The sequence below is a fragment of the Haemorhous mexicanus genome, chromosome 14, assembly GCF_027477595.1.
Source record: "Haemorhous mexicanus isolate bHaeMex1 chromosome 14, bHaeMex1.pri, whole genome shotgun sequence".
Taxonomy (NCBI): domain Eukaryota; kingdom Metazoa; phylum Chordata; class Aves; order Passeriformes; family Fringillidae; genus Haemorhous; species Haemorhous mexicanus.
In genome coordinates, this window is record NC_082354.1 from 1,224,311 (window position 1) to 1,239,988 (window position 15,678).

At 35.6% G+C, this 15,678-nt stretch overlaps 1 protein-coding gene across 6 annotated transcripts in view; it reads left to right on the forward strand.

The window, feature by feature from the left end:
- The first annotated feature begins 611 nt into the window (after positions 1-611).
- Positions 612-15,678, forward strand: part of RPGRIP1L (RPGRIP1 like) — a 43,189-nt gene continuing 28,122 nt past the window's right edge. For 3 of the 6 annotated variants that reach the window (XM_059859665.1, XM_059859666.1, XM_059859668.1), the window contains exons 1-9: positions 612-727; positions 3,461-3,552; positions 4,318-4,462; positions 6,689-6,987; positions 8,177-8,276; positions 9,637-9,780; positions 11,039-11,144; positions 13,326-13,472; positions 14,567-14,640. In XM_059859665.1, coding sequence (XP_059715648.1) covers positions 3,468-3,552; positions 4,318-4,462; positions 6,689-6,987; positions 8,177-8,276; positions 9,637-9,780; positions 11,039-11,144; positions 13,326-13,472; positions 14,567-14,640 — 1,100 coding nt within the window. In that variant the 5' untranslated portion in view covers positions 612-727; positions 3,461-3,467. The other 3 variants (XM_059859670.1, XM_059859669.1, XM_059859671.1) reach the window with 3 other exon arrangements.

A 15,678-nucleotide genomic window follows, 5' to 3' on the forward strand; every position in this document is an offset into this window, starting at 1 on the left:
CATACGGGGAAAATGCACTTATGTCTTTAATATCCTGTTATCTTCTTTGAGTGAATTCCTTTTCTCTCAGCTAAGAGAAAACACCCTAAAGCACACACAAATACCTAAAATTTCCACACTGAGTAATTTTAGGATCTCTCAGGGACAAGGTTGGTCTGTGTGGGAAAACAATTCTTGAAACAACTTTGTCGTCACCAATCTGTTTATAACCTTTTCCTCCCAACACCTGCCCCATAGTGAAACACTTTTAATGTTGAATAGCAAATTAATACCAATACCAAACCCAGTATACCCTGTACAGGTGTGTCTTAGAATTGCAATCTTAGAAAGCTTTTTCTACTCTTTTTATGGAATTAGCCTTCCTTTCATTAATATCATTAAAATTACTTTCAAAGGAATCACTTACTGCTTTTCTGGAGTGCTATTTTGTAAACAAACCCAGCAGACGTACAACAGCAATCAAGAGCAGCATTTAAGAAAACGTTTGCATACTGCACATTTGAAGCAGCAACATCAGTTCTCGCTTCCGCTCCCCACCTCTGCTCCCCGAGCACTGCGCGGGCAGAGGCCGGGACGGGGTCCCAAGCGTGGGGCGGCGGCGCTCGGCCTCGCCCCGAACTCCAACTCCCAGCAGGCAGCGGGACGCGCGACCCCGGAAGCGGACGGAGCCTTTTCTCCCGCGGCAGTTACGGCGTTGAGCTGGGGATCGCGCCGGACCGGCGGGGCGGTGAGTGTTAGCGGCTGATCTTCCTCCGGGTACAGCGCGGGGAGTGCAGCGCGGCCGCAGCTGCTCAGGGGGATGTGGCACTGCTCCCTGCAGCGGGCTGTTCCCAGCCGGGGAGCCAGTCTGCGGCGGAGCTCGTGGAGCGATGTCAGGCCCGTGAGGCCACTCGCGCGCTCACCGCTTTATTCAGAACAGCCCGAGAGGCCTTTTCGGTTGCAGTGTCTATTTTGTACGTAAAAAGCGAGAGTTGGCCGCTATGTTCAAGCGGGAAGTGTGTTACCCTGCCCGAGTATGGGAAAATAGCAAGAAAAGAATCATTTTGGCCCTGTAAAAGACGCATGAAATTCTGAATCCACATTGAAACAATTAGATGTCGTAATTTTAAAGATTTCCTTAGAAACCCCTTCCCTAGAAGTGCTTCCTACCCCCACTGGCTAAGGGCTTTTAAAAATTTAGGGAATCCGTCTTTAGTTTTGCTACTTTGGAACGATGCTGGTGCAACAGTTTGCTTCTGTGACCTATATAAAAATTTGGACCTAAAGCATGAGGTTTGATTCTCTAGTTTTAAGCATTCATCTTGTTACAGGCTGGTCTCGCATAACCCAGCAAAGTCATATGCAGTGTTTTGTAATTTGTCAGATGGTGATAGAAACATTAAGTACTGCAGTATATAAGAAAGTTAAAGTTTCTTGAACTCCAATAACAATAACATTCTTCTTTATATCTAACTGGAAGTTCTTATAGGCTAATTCTAGAGATATGGAAAATTTTCCTCTCTTTGTATGCAAAGTTCTTTTCACTTATTTTTGATTAACAAAAGTGCTTAAGTGACTATATGGTGACTTTTCTTAGAAATAAAATCTGATTAAAATTTTTAAGGTTCAGCATAACATCTGGATCTGTCCAGGTATTAATTGTTATTTGATTCTAAATTTTAGTGATGAAAAAGATTGAAAGCAAGACTGACTTGTTGGAAAAGGAACTTCCATTATTCCTTTTTGTTCCTTTAGGACAAAGCCATATGGAGACTAATTTATGATAGATGGCTTTGCCGGCAGAAGAAAGGCATCACTTAGGCAGTAGTTTTGATGAAAAAATTAAGAGACATTTTATGGAATGTCTGTGGATTATTGTATGTCACCTCTGTCTTCGCCGGCCGGGGGCTATGTACAAACCACGAACAGGACGGGACTGCTGTGGAACATGCCTTGAGCTGTTTTTCAGCATCAGTCTCATGACATTTTTATGACAATGGGAAGAAGCCATCAGCTCACATCCCAAGCAGCAGACAAAGAACTTAATGTTACAACTTACTTTAAAACTTTTTTGACCAATCACACAAAGTAGAAGCATATTGACAGTAGTTCCATCCAACCACTATAAGCACACGTACCTTTAGTTAAAACAATGCTTGCTTATTTCGAATACAATGCCTGCTTGTAAGCCTTAAAACACAAGGCACAGAGCTCCATTATTAAGCTTCAAACTTCCTAATATCTTGCTAGATAAACTTTTCTGCAGCTTAGGAAGTTATTCTAGACAAGCGTTAATACATGGACTATTGTTCTACTCGTCCTTGCTTTTCTACTTTTTAAATAATATTTCTGCTGACCTATCTCATGGCTACTGCTTACCTCTAATCACAGTTCTTCTGTCTCTGAGGCCTGCCTTTTGCAGCTTTCCCAAAACCCTCTGATTTTGTGGGTTCCCACAATGCAAGTATTTTTAACATCACTGTTAATATGCCTATACATTCCTAGATATTTTTGGATTTACTAAGGATTTATATCATCTGAAGGGTGTAACAATGTGGGGGGAAAGGCCATCCTAAGAACTTCATGTGCCTTCTTTTCATGTTCAGCATTCCATAATTCTCTGGCCAACATTTAGTTTTCTACACTGGAAGACAAGAAGGAAACACCAGTATCTTCATATATCACAGTGATTAATACTCTAATTAATACTTTCCTAATCTCACTTTGTCATGTAGCTAAGCTCTCTGTTGTCTTGAAAAAGAAATGTGTTTGGATTTATGAATATCATTCCTAGGAATGTCTCTATTTTAAAAAGTAATTTCTCTTAGGACAATGATTGAAAGAAGACTAAGAGACTGGCAGGTAATACTGAAATTAGTTCATAACCCCCAGCACCTCATTTTAGAGTCCTGTTCAGAATGTGAAGGATGTCATTCACCTACCAGTTGATGCCTTAAGCTTTGACATGACTTAAAATGAACAAACAATTTTAAAAAAACCAAAAACCCACAAAACACAAACAAAACCCCAAAACAAAAACACCCCCAACAAACTCAACCAAATAAAACACCCAAAAAACCCCCAAAAACAAAAGACACAGAAGAAACCCCATCAGATCCTCCTCCCACATCCACTTGGAAATATGGCCTTAGCCCAAAGATTGCTGAAGATAATCTAGAACTAGAATTTTAAAAGCTCATACATTTTGCATGCATTAAATACAATTGGAGCTAGCTACTGCATATCCAAATAAGCCATATTTTGTGCATGGATTAAAAATGGCATAATGTTAAACTTGAAGGTTTTGATTGTCCTCTGAGGAATTCAGTTGAGATAGGAACATTTACAGCAATGCACAAGTCAGTCATTCCAGTGAATCTGTCATTACTTTTGCCATCATTTTATATGATGTTTTGTAGTTCATTCTAGTGTCACAGTTTAAATTGCAGATGGAGAAGCATTTGAATTTTGTTATTCCTAGTTAAGCCATGCCTGTTTCAGCTGATGAAACTGTGGGGAACGTGGCTGTGAGAGATACAGTCCTTACTCCAGCTGGAATTGAAGGATTACAAGGTTTGTACCAGATGCTAATTATTGCAATTGCAGACTTTGCTCAGTGGCTTCCTTAGCTTCTTTCTAAAAATGTTTCACAAAATGAAGATCAAAATCTGGGTTAAATTTTGAAAGGTACAGTGACTCATTCTATGTTCAAGTAAGTTGTAAAAGAGAAGTTGCTGTGAGATGCTAAAAACTGGAAAACTCATCAAACTATAATGTTCATCCTTCCAGAAGAAAAGAGAATTCTTTTTTGCTGAACTGAGGACAAGGTCAGATCCATTTAAGAAAATGGGAGCCAAAAGTACTATGCAATTCTTATATGTTTCTCAGCTGCTTTTAGAATGGACCTGCTGGGCTTAGTCTTGTATTTGAATTTGCTTTCACAAGTGTGAGTTAATTCTTTCAAGCTTCAAGAGAGTATGTTCACTTTGAAACATTAGAAAACATCTCAATGGTAATGTTCATCCTATCTTTTAATTATGTTTGACCATTCCTAGTTGCTTGCTAAATTGTTCTCTTTGCATTGCCTGGTAGGTAATCAGTTTGCTGCATCATTTGAACTACCGTTTTTTTTAAGTCTCTTAGAGAAAGAAAAACGGAAGTGATTAACCTGCCAATAAGTCTGAGGAAATTAATCAATAGACTGAAACAAGTGTAAAATATCATATTACTTGAAAATTTTCATTAATTTTTTAATCAGAATTTCAAAGTGAGTTAGACTTTGAATTATATGTTGTTGAATGTATTGAAGGTAATTTAAAGTTGCCTTGGTTTGGGTAGAATCATCATCTACACGGAATGTGAAAGCTCAACAAGTCATATCAAGAATCAGTCGAGAGGAACTGGAAGACAGATTTCTTTGTCTGCGTGATGACCACATCCTACTCAAACAGTATGCCAATAAGCAAGAGGAGAAAATTAAAAGGTATGGGGGTTTAATATTTTTATTTTAACTCACAGTATCTTTTTGTCCCTTTAAAGCGTCATCAACAAATTAAATATCATGCTGATTTCTCTGAGAGCATTTTTTAATACAGTAGCAAAAACCACCCACTGGACATGATTTTTGTATTGATTTCTACAATCTATTGTCTGTAAGTTTGTGAGATGGTTTTTGCAGATATCCCTATTAGATCTCCCTGTACAGAGGTACACTGCTGTCTCCTACATCAGAGATGATACCTGGGATTCCCAGCTGTGCTGTTGGAATGTTCTGGGAATTGGAGAGCAGGCTGTAGAAGCCTAATGGTTCTTCAGGCTTTTCATTTTAGAATCAGAATGGTCTATCCAGAGAGATTCTGCCCCTTTTTTGTCCCAGTCTGTCTTTCAAGAAGTTGAGTAGCATCTAGCTTTTTATTGGTGAGTTAGCACTAAAATGTCTTTATAATCATCACTCCTTTATTCAGTAGATAACTATCACATTATGTCACAGTACAAGCTGGCTTGTACTGGGCAGTTAATTTGGCTATAGATAAGAAGCCCTGGTGGCTCCATAAACCTGGCCCCTGGGTTGACTGACAGGAACCTCAGCCAATTACGTTCCATCCTAAGCTGCAGCCATCTCACTGGTCTGGGAGCTTGGGCAGTGTCAAAGATCAGACCAATGAGCTATCCAGACTGGGTTTTTCAAACCCCTTTATGAAGAGGGGCTCGAGGAATAAACGCGCTCTTTTGCCACATGGACATCAGGGTGTGTGTTGTCCCTGTCTCCAACCACTGACACCATGAAACATGTGGATATTAAACGTAATAGATAACTTCAGTGAAGAAGTCCCAGATAGCATGGGGAGCACAGTACCCAGTTTACCCACAAATATACAAGCAACTTTTGGCTGATCATTAAACTCAGTATGCTGGGATTTGTGTGCTAATCTTTGCCAGGGTTTAGTGCAGCAGCAAACTGATCTGGACTGTGAAGAACTGTTTGTAGTTTTACAATATTGCAGAAAGGCTGAACACGGTGACTCTGTGTTTGCATTGTGCTAATTGTTAACAAAGTCTTTCTGCGTCTAAGCCAGTTTCTGGTGAGGAGCTATCGCTGGCCGGGGGCTATGTACAAATCATGAACAGGACGGGACTGCTACGAACGCATCTTGAGCTGTTTTATTTTCTAGCATCAGTCTCATTACATGGTTATGACAATGGGAAGATGCCATTAGCTCACATCCCAGGCAGCAGACCAAGAACTTAATGTTAGAACTTACTTTAAAACTTTTTTGACCAATCACACAAAGCAGAAGCATATTGACAGTGGTTCCATCCAACCACTATAAGCACACTTGCCTTCAGTTAAAACAATGCTTGCTTATTTAAAATAGAATATGTTTGTAAACCTTAAAACACAATGCACAGAGCTCCATTATTAAGCTTCAAACTTCCTAATATCTTGCTAGATATACTTTGCTGTAGCTTAGGGAGTTATTCTAGACAAGCATTAATAGACAGACCATTGTTCTATTTGTCCTTACTTTTCCACTTACATAATTTTTCTGTTGACCAATATTATGGCTACTGCTTAGCTCTAATCATAGTTCTGCTGTCTCTGATGCCTGCCTTTTGCAGATTTCCCAAAACCCTCTGATTTTATGGATTCTCACAAGGAGCTAATGAATTCATCAAAGGGTAGTTGAAAATAGTGCCTATTTCATACTTTAAAGTCCAAAACATTATTTTCTTTTGACTCAGTATTCAGTGAGCCACTGTCCAGTTGACCAGTGTTACGTAATTTCCATCTTTTCTGTCAGGTTGTTGTCAAATACAAAATTGTAGATGAAATTAATTGTTTTGTTATTTCAAATGGCAGTTCCTATGTTTCTGTGCACAGGAAATATCACTCATTATCCACTTACACCAGGTGGGTGTACTCATCGTCCACTTAGGTAAAAATACAATGTAAAGGTGTCCTTCCTTTACTAATCTTAAATGATTAGCCTTAGGAAACTGTTATTCGTCAATGCTATAAATCAGATTGCTGCTCAGTGGTAGCAGTTATCTTCAAGGAGTTTGTCCCAGGCAACAATAGTTATATCAAAACTTGAAATTTATTATCAAGGTTCTGTGCTGACGTCTCCACAGTGGTTATGTTCCTTTCAACAGTATACTTCTTGTGCTGATTTTTCACTTTTTTTTTTTTTTCAATTGTTTTCCCCAGAATGACCACCAAGTTAATACGGCTTGTTAATGATAAAAGAAAATGTGACCAGGCTGGCTGTGGACCCAAGCGGCTGGGTCAGGCTCTGGAGCTGGAAGAAATGATTGAGCATTTGCGAGAAAAAGTTCATGAGCTTGAGAAACAAAATGAGAGCCTCCGCAGCAAACTCATTTCAACTAAACAGCAGCTCCAGATTCAAGGCCATAGGCCTTGTCTGTACAGCTCCATTCAATCTCGTGTGAACACTGGTCTCAAAAAAGAGTGTGAGATTGCTGGCATGCCAGAGCACACCAAGAAGGGTATAATTCACGTTTATTAAAACAGCAGACTCTTTGATTGCACTTGAAAGCATGATTCTGAATTTCAAAACATTTCTAGTGCACATCAAAAAATATGCAGAGCAAATATTGAAAAATAAAATGCCTGGAAAAAATAAGGATAGTTTAGCTGTCTGCAAGGTATTAAGAGACGAGAAAATTCTACAAATAACAATTAGAGCTTCCTGTATCTGCTTTTTATTTGGCTGATTTAAAAATACCATGGAAAGCTAATCAGGTATGGATGTTCTGTAGGTACTTGCTTTCTTTGAGTGCAATCATGTAAGAAGTACCTTGAGTTGAACAAAAGTAAACAAAAAAAAAAATCTAGGCATATTACACACATGCGCGCATATCTATATCTGTATCTATCTATATCTAATCTATATCTGTATTGCAATTACCAGTACCTTAAAATAATATATAAAGATCAAAATTCTAAATAGGTCAAGTTAATGCAGCAAAGTAGGTAAGTTTTTCAGGCATTTTGGGAATCTTGGTATCATTGTACCTTAAACCTAAATGATGCAGTTCTGAGGACTGAGGGATGGCTGCCTTAATGCGGTCTTTGAAATGAAATGTATTGGGTCCCACCTCAAAACTTGGTTAATTTCTTCTTGCTAAGAGTAGGAGAAAAATATGGAGAAACCATTGCATTTGCTCCTAAAGTAATAATTCTTCCTTAATTAATTTCTCACTTCTTTTCTTCACCGTGGGCTTAGGATGCTTCTAAACAACACAAGGAAATTATCTGCACTGCTACTAAAATACAGTCCTAACAATTGCATATCTGGGTGAATGACACTTGGGATTTTGCAAAGAAAATGCTGAGAAAAAGTGATTACAAGTCCATGTTCCTGTCTAATAATACTGATATTTCTTTTTTTTGAAGACACGATCTCTGTTCTGTTTGAAATGAAAATCTTCTAAAAATCTTTCAGGACATGTTTTTAACAGTTTGCTTTAACACTGTTTGGCATCGCCCATCCTTCAGATTTTACAGCAGCTTATGTTGTGCATACAGTGATTATTTCTATGTGATTTTGATATAAAAATACTTCTTATGACATCTATATAGAAGTGGCAATTATTTGTGCTGTATTAAGATAGTTGGCTGATAGAAGCTTTCTCATTCAACAAGTTAAAAATTTATCTTTGTTTTTGTATTCAGGAATGAGATTTCAAAGTTTAGAAGTGAGATCGTCTGACCTTGTGCTCCCCAAATATGGACAGAGTCTGCTCGAGGATTCAAGGGCTGAAATCAGAAATTTGTATGATTTTCATATTACTTCTTTTTTTGTTATTATAGTTAGAACTTACGGTTTTTTTGAAGAAAAAAAAGTATATATTTTAAGAAGTTTTCAGCTCAGAAAATAAAATGGTTGGTTCTGACAATAATAACACTGGTAACAATGCAGAATGTTAAGGAAAACAGGAAATCAGTTATTTAGAATGCAAAATGTAGGTACATAAGAATTTGGCTACAAATTAAAACTGGTCTCCAGTGGTGAGGCTTTTTTGCTAGGATGCAGTGCCTGCCTTGTTTGTTATGGGTCAAAGCTGACAAAAGAAGAAAGAACCTTAGCTGCAAAATTTTTACCAACATAAGTCCTAAAATGTGCACCACCATGCAAGTGGTAAGTATGTGAATGTGTTTCACTGATGCATTTAAATTTCATTCCTAGAGGCAGACAGATTTTATGGATAAGTACAAAAAGCACAGTATTGGGCTGATTCACTTTTGCATTTTGAAGTGTGGTTTGTAATTCATCTGCACATTTCAGTTGAAATTAAAGCTTAGGAAACCCTTACAACATCCTTGATGTAGAGATAGCATGAGAAATAGTGAGGTGTTATATGGAAAAGGTAATTAGCATCTAATTTAAAGATATTGAGGTCTGATTAGGATATTTTTCTTCTCTGAATTGTGTTTAGAACCTGGGTTTTTTAAAAGCTGTTATTTTATTTTCACAGTGATTTACTTAAATCAAATTATCCAGTATCTTCTCTGTAAATGCTAAATTTCCAATTAATGGGCAAGCTAAGTTTATAAATACATGGAGTAATGTGCATTCATTTATTTTGTGCTTGAAATTTTATAAATGCAATGCTTAACTGGAATCATAAGAAACAATTGTACAGAAATATTCCTATAAATTACTTTTTAATGCATTTATTGGATAAATTCCACTGTTTAAAACACATTTTTTGATTTTATTTTCTTTTTTTATTTTTTGGGGGTTTAGATTTTTCCATTTCAGAATAAAAGCTTAAAAATTACGTTCAGTGCTCCATCCATGTGATATCTAGTAATGGTGTTTTGCTTTTGAGAAACCATTGGTGCTAAGGGATGAGAAGGAGGATACTTCTAATATAGAGTATAAGAAACCGTGAACAGCGTTTTAGTGAGGTTCTTCTAAGCATTATTTAGTCCACAGAAACATTTATTTTGAGAGTTTGTGTTGCACTTTCATAGCAATTTAAACTCATAAGACTCTCTTGGGAGGTACGTTAATAAGAAATACAGATTTTGCTGAACATTCAAAAGTTTGGCTTACTTGAGTACTCTTTTTTTTTTTCTTTGAAAAAATATATGGCTGATTTTAGAATGTAGGATGCTTGTACTTGCAGGGAGACTGTCATTGAGTCCCAAAAGAATCAAATTGAGGAACTAGACCGTGCCAGAGAGATTCTTGGGAGTCAGCTAAGAAGGAAAGAAAAGGAAATTGAAGAATCCACCCTACGGCTGAAAGAGCAGGGTACAGCAAGCCAAAGGTATTGTGAAAAATTAAAATCTCTATGGTGGAAACGTTAGAAGAGTTACATCATAATGTTTGTAAGTAGCTGTGGAAATTACTACTTCAGTAAAGAAATATGAGCCTTATTAATTTTTGTCCGATTGGTGAAACCAAGCCATAAAATGTTTTGCCAAATAACATGGATAATTCTAAGCAAGGAAAGTTACAATAATAAGTTAAGATGTTTTTTCAGAAATAAACAAGTTCATAATTACCATTTTAGAGAATTCTTTTTCAGCTGATACAGGTTCAGCTGAAGTTCAAGTCATAAAATTTTAATCACCTATTTGTCCTTCACTTTAATTCTTATCAAATTTTAGGTGTAGGTTCATAGTGGACGATTTAATGTTCACTAGTACTCAATAATTTGGAGTCTACAAATAGTAGAAAAATACTGGCTCTGCTGTTGCTGAAAATGTTGAGATAAATGAAAGTCTCTAACACTGTTTTAGTATTAGAGAGAAACATTACTTTATTCACATACTCAGCTGTTTTCCAGATGTCTAAGATTTGTAGCCTCTTCACTTGCTCCAGCATGGCATTGTGACAATGTGTCCTGAATGTCTAAAATAAACAAATATTGGACGAGAAATTGCCTTTTCAGATATTGAAAATCTATTCTGATTTTTTCATAATTTATATTAATAAATATCCCAATTGTTTTCTCCTCTCATACTTGTAGAAATAATGGGGTTTACATTAGTTGCACCGTTCGAAGTAAGGAAAAACACTTAAATAATTATTTTTTAAATTTTGAATTATTTTGAACATCCTTTCTAATAAACAGTGCAGGTTCAAATTAATCTTAGAATTGTAAGAATATCTGCATAGATAGTAAATTATTTTCATGTAATTAAGACACACTGGCAGCTTGTTTGAATACCAGAGTTAAGATGTTACAGTCTAAATTGCTAGCTCTCATTTTCTTTGCAGTATTTGATAGGTGGAAACTTCACAAAATGGTGTTCTACTGGAATTGAATATTTTGGATGGTGGGAGAGAGGGAAAACAATCTCTTTAGGCATAGGATTGTTTTCTTTTTCTGTCATATACAGTTTTATACCATAAACAAAGATGTGTATGTATTGATTGAAGTTGCTTTGTCATCGAACAGTAAAATGTTTATTTACCTAAACTCTCTAGTGTGAATTATAGAAGAACAAATTAAGTTGGTATTACACACTACATCATCTTCGAAGTATGTGTTTATAATGCATTTGTTTTTAATTTTGAAGGCTAAACATTCAGGACAATGTGGAAATGATCAAGGTCCGTAAACAGCTGACTGAGAAAAGCAATGCTCTTTCAGCAATGGAAGGAAAATTTCTCCAGCTTGAAGAGGTAATTGCAATTTGATCAGTAACATTCCTATACTCTTATCACATAAGCATGCCAAACAGTAGACAAATTATAGACAGTTCTTGATTCAAAGTCAATTCTGAGTACATTAAAATTAACCACATCCTACATTACACTCAAACTACTCCAGATGGAGTAGGGATTTTTAGTCTTAAACTTTCTTTTTTTTCAGCAGAGTCTAGCAGGTCTTAGTGATTTCATCTGCAAAGTCATAACAAGCAGATTATGAAGAATGAACTGAGTTGTCTGGCTATGGAAAGAAATCCCTGATCATTTGAAGAGAGGACTTTGACTTAGATGTACTGATTTACCAGAAAGGAGTACCAAGCCCCTTCCAGTTTATTACTCTTTGCTGAAGTTTGGGCAGTTTGTCTCTTCTGTTCTGATGTTAGCATTTAACCTCTGCTCATATGTTCATGGAAATTATTTTAAAGGGCTACTTTAAGTAATAATTTTCCTTATAAAAAGAGCAATTTTATGATAATATCTCCAGAACATGCAATTCCATGGTAGATTATCTAAAGGTTTTAATTATACCACTTTTTTTCTGCTTTTTCCTGTATGTATATGGAAAACTGCATGTGCATACAAAGGTGATATCATAATACCTTGGAAATGGGAGACTTCCTGTAAGGAGGAGTCCTAACTGCAATAGAGCTTTATTATGTATCCAGCCTTAAAAAGTGGAAGCACTGAGTATCCTTAAAAACACCTGTGTGCTTACTGGTAGCATGCTAAATAACAGTTGTGCCATTAGATTTTTCTTTGATTCCTTTTTTTGCCCATGTTTTTCTGTTTCTGCATTTTGTTTTGCTTTGCTTCCTTCCCCGTCTTCAGTGTAGCTCCTGTATCTTCTCTGCCAAACTGAGAAAAAGTTCAACATGGCTTTTTGTCTTCTTTCTCTTTAAGAAATCTAAACTAGAGAGAGTTTCATTCTAGAATTTAGAGTTAAATTCTCTCTATTTATAACTATGAATAACTAGTTATAAAAATAGCTATAAAAATAACTCCATCTCTTTTTATTATACTGGCTGCTAATATTGTGTATTCTCTGTGATTTTTGTCTTCCTGAGAAATGAATATGAAAAGCTGAAGATCAAGTTGGTGACTGATTTTTCATTGGTTTTTTTTGTTCATTTCCAGTCTGTTCAGACTGCATGTGGACGTAAATGATTTTTACAGGATTAACATTTAGCGTCTCCATTTAACTACTTTTTAGGAATGCTGTATGGAAAAAATTGAAGCTAACTTCTTTCTGTCTAAAAACATTGAACATTAACTATATTCACATATGTATTTGGCATAAATAATCATCCAGTCATTTTATGAAACGGGAGATTGGGTTTTCAACTATTTTGTCTCAAATAGTAATTTGAATGTGATTTACATGTGAATTTTTAATGAAAGAGGCCTAATTACCAGATTGTAGGCAGTATAATATCAACTAATATTCTGGAGTATTCTAATATTAACTAATCATTCCAGAATAACTAATATTAATAACCAATATTCCAGAATATTAGTTAATATTATACTGCCTAATATTCTGTCGACATCCTTAATTTAATTTTAAAATTAGTTAAATGTCCCATCAAAGTAAATGAAAATATGATGGAAATCAGAAGTCCCTTATTAAAGTTCTTCTAGCTGGGAAATAGAGCTGAATGCATGAGGGTTGCAAAAGAATCATATATCTACAATTGTGTGTATATATGTATCTATAAGTATAAAGACTTACGTGTGTGTGTGTGTGTGTGTGTGTATATATGTATATATAAATATAAGGGTTAAGAGAGCTGTGGCAAGCTCTATGATTAACATAGGTGTTGATGACATTGATTTCTGCTTGCTGCTGCAGTGGTTTTTGGTTAGCATGTCCTGCCACTGTAACTACTGGAAAATCTTCTAATTGCTTTACAGATTTATTTCTTTGTCATTTTCGTAATGAGAAAACTGAGGGTTTGATATTCATGAGGGCAACCAGGTCGCCTTCTGCTGGCCATGGGAAGTGAAAGTTACTTTTAGTTACTTAGTTCAAGAATGTGTCCTGCTGATCACATTGAGAACATCTACTCAATAGCACCTTGAGAGCCCTGTGTTGAAATACAGTGTGGGAGCATTCTACAAGGTCTGATTTTGATATTCCTTCTTTCCTTTCCACAGAACCTAAAGAACTTGAAGACAAACCATGATGCATTATTAGCAAAAGGTGATGAAATGAATGTTCAGCTTAAAGAGGAGCGGTTAAAGTGCTTTCACCTTCAAAAAGAATTGCAGACAGCAACTATTTCAAAGAGAAGAACAGAAGAGGTGAGATTGTGTTCAAGAGATCTTGAATCTACTCGAAGTACGTATAGATAAGGGAAGAGTTAATGTTTTTTAATTGCGAAAATGTGAATAGATGTTTCAAACACATTTACAAGACTGACATGGTAATATATATACTAGTGATATATATACTTTTATTCCATTAAAAAGAAAAAGACAGTGGCTGCTGCTTGCATTTGGTAGAATATCAACCACACTTGATCCCTGTGCCGCATAGTCACTGCACCAGTGTTTGAACAATATTTGAGGTTAAGGCATAGGATTCCATGTCAATTCTGATATTGAACAAGTGGTTTGTTAACTGAAAGAAAATGATACTTAATTTATTGATAATAGTTTTTTAGTATTCTTTCAACCTAATTTAATTCCAGTACACTATAGTGTTATATCTGATTTAGCAGTTCAAATCAGTTACTTCTGTTTCTTTGTCTAGAGGCTCTCAGACTGGTGTCATCCACACTTAGGGCTAAAAATCAAGTAGTTTATTTCTCATTCTCTTCAATGCATGAGGAGTAAGAGTCTGCAGTCTTACTTGTTTTTCTGTTACGTTTTGTAGTAAATTTAGTTTTACCACCTGGTTTACCTATTTTAAATGTATTTTGCATGAACCAAGTTTACCAAGAAGTAACTCACAGATACTTCCTCCAAACCTTTAAAACTATTGTAATGCATGAAGTTATCTTCTTATTATCTCATAGCTTTAAAGTTATGTCTTGCCTTAGTGAATGTTTTGAAAACAAGAATGTGTTGTTTATCATGTCAGTAATACACTTAAGACTTTTAGATTTTTATATTATTTTGCATGTATACCCTGAGATTGGCTTTTTTGGTTGGAACAGGGTGCTAATACTGCCAAGGTTGTGGTTTTCATCCCCAAATGGGCCATTCACTTTAAAGTTGGACTTGATGATCCTTGTATGCCTTCCAACGCAGAATATTCTGTGATGCTGATTTTGTATAAAAAGAACAAATAATAGCTTGACAGTGCCTACAAGTAATTAACTATCTGTCTTCACACATTCATTGTAATTTGCTTTTGTGCTGTACATCAAATAAAACTTCCTTCTTCATTTTAGTTACAGGAAAGAATAAATGATCTAGAAAAAGAGAACGAACTCTTGAAGGAAAACTATGATAAGCTGCATAACAGGTAAATTATAGATTCTGTATATAAAAAATTAGGTTTCTGTCCTGTTGAATAGGTCTTCATACAGCACTAAGTGCTGGAATGTGCCTATTGAGTGTTTGTGCACACATGTAAATATGTTTGTGTTCCAGTTTATCATATCAGTAAGTGTATATGGAAACATTCATGGTACTCTGCCTGTATTTCATCTGCCCTGTTTAAATGGACCAACTTGTTCTAATACTCTTGAAACATTAGGACACTACTTTTAAAAATATAATTAAAAATATGTAGGAGTCACTTTATTTTGAACGTAAATGAAAGAATTTTTAGTTGAATTTCTCATTATTTTCTTCAGTTATTGTTGAAAGAAGGATACTTCTTGGTAGATATATATTAATTTGGATTTGTTTTGGGATTGTTTCTTGGGGTTTTTTTTTTTAACAAAGAGGTGTTTGAATTTTTGCCAATGGGATAAAAGTTCTTCCAGCACTTCACAGTGATCTTACATAAAGTCTGATATTTGACAACTTTTCCACTAATTATTTTTGAGGGGTGGTTTGTTTCTTTTGTAATAGCTATCATTTCACTTCACTTCTACCGATACAGAAATAAGTAATTGTAGCCAATTGCTTCAAGCATGTGAAAGAAAAAAATTACCTTCAAATGAGCTTTTCCTTTATTGTGAAACACTGATTTTATTGCTCTAAAGAGGTTTAGATAATAAGACACGTGTCTTAGAGTTAATAATTGCCTGGGAAAGTACATAAAATGCTTAATATATTTTCTTGTATTGAAATTATTTCTCCTCTTAAAGTGTTTGGCTTGTCAGTGTGATGTCTGTCAAAAAAATACCAATGACTAAACACAATATGAGTGATATCAATTTTTGTTTATAGATTTCTTACAATATTTCTTATACTTCCTGTACTGTTTGTGGTGAAATTAAAAATTATAGAAGTGAAAAATGGTGAGTACAAATAACTTAAAGCAGTTTTTTACCTATGAGATATAACAGCTGTATTATCACAATACTCAGAGTTTTGTATAGGGACAGTTGAT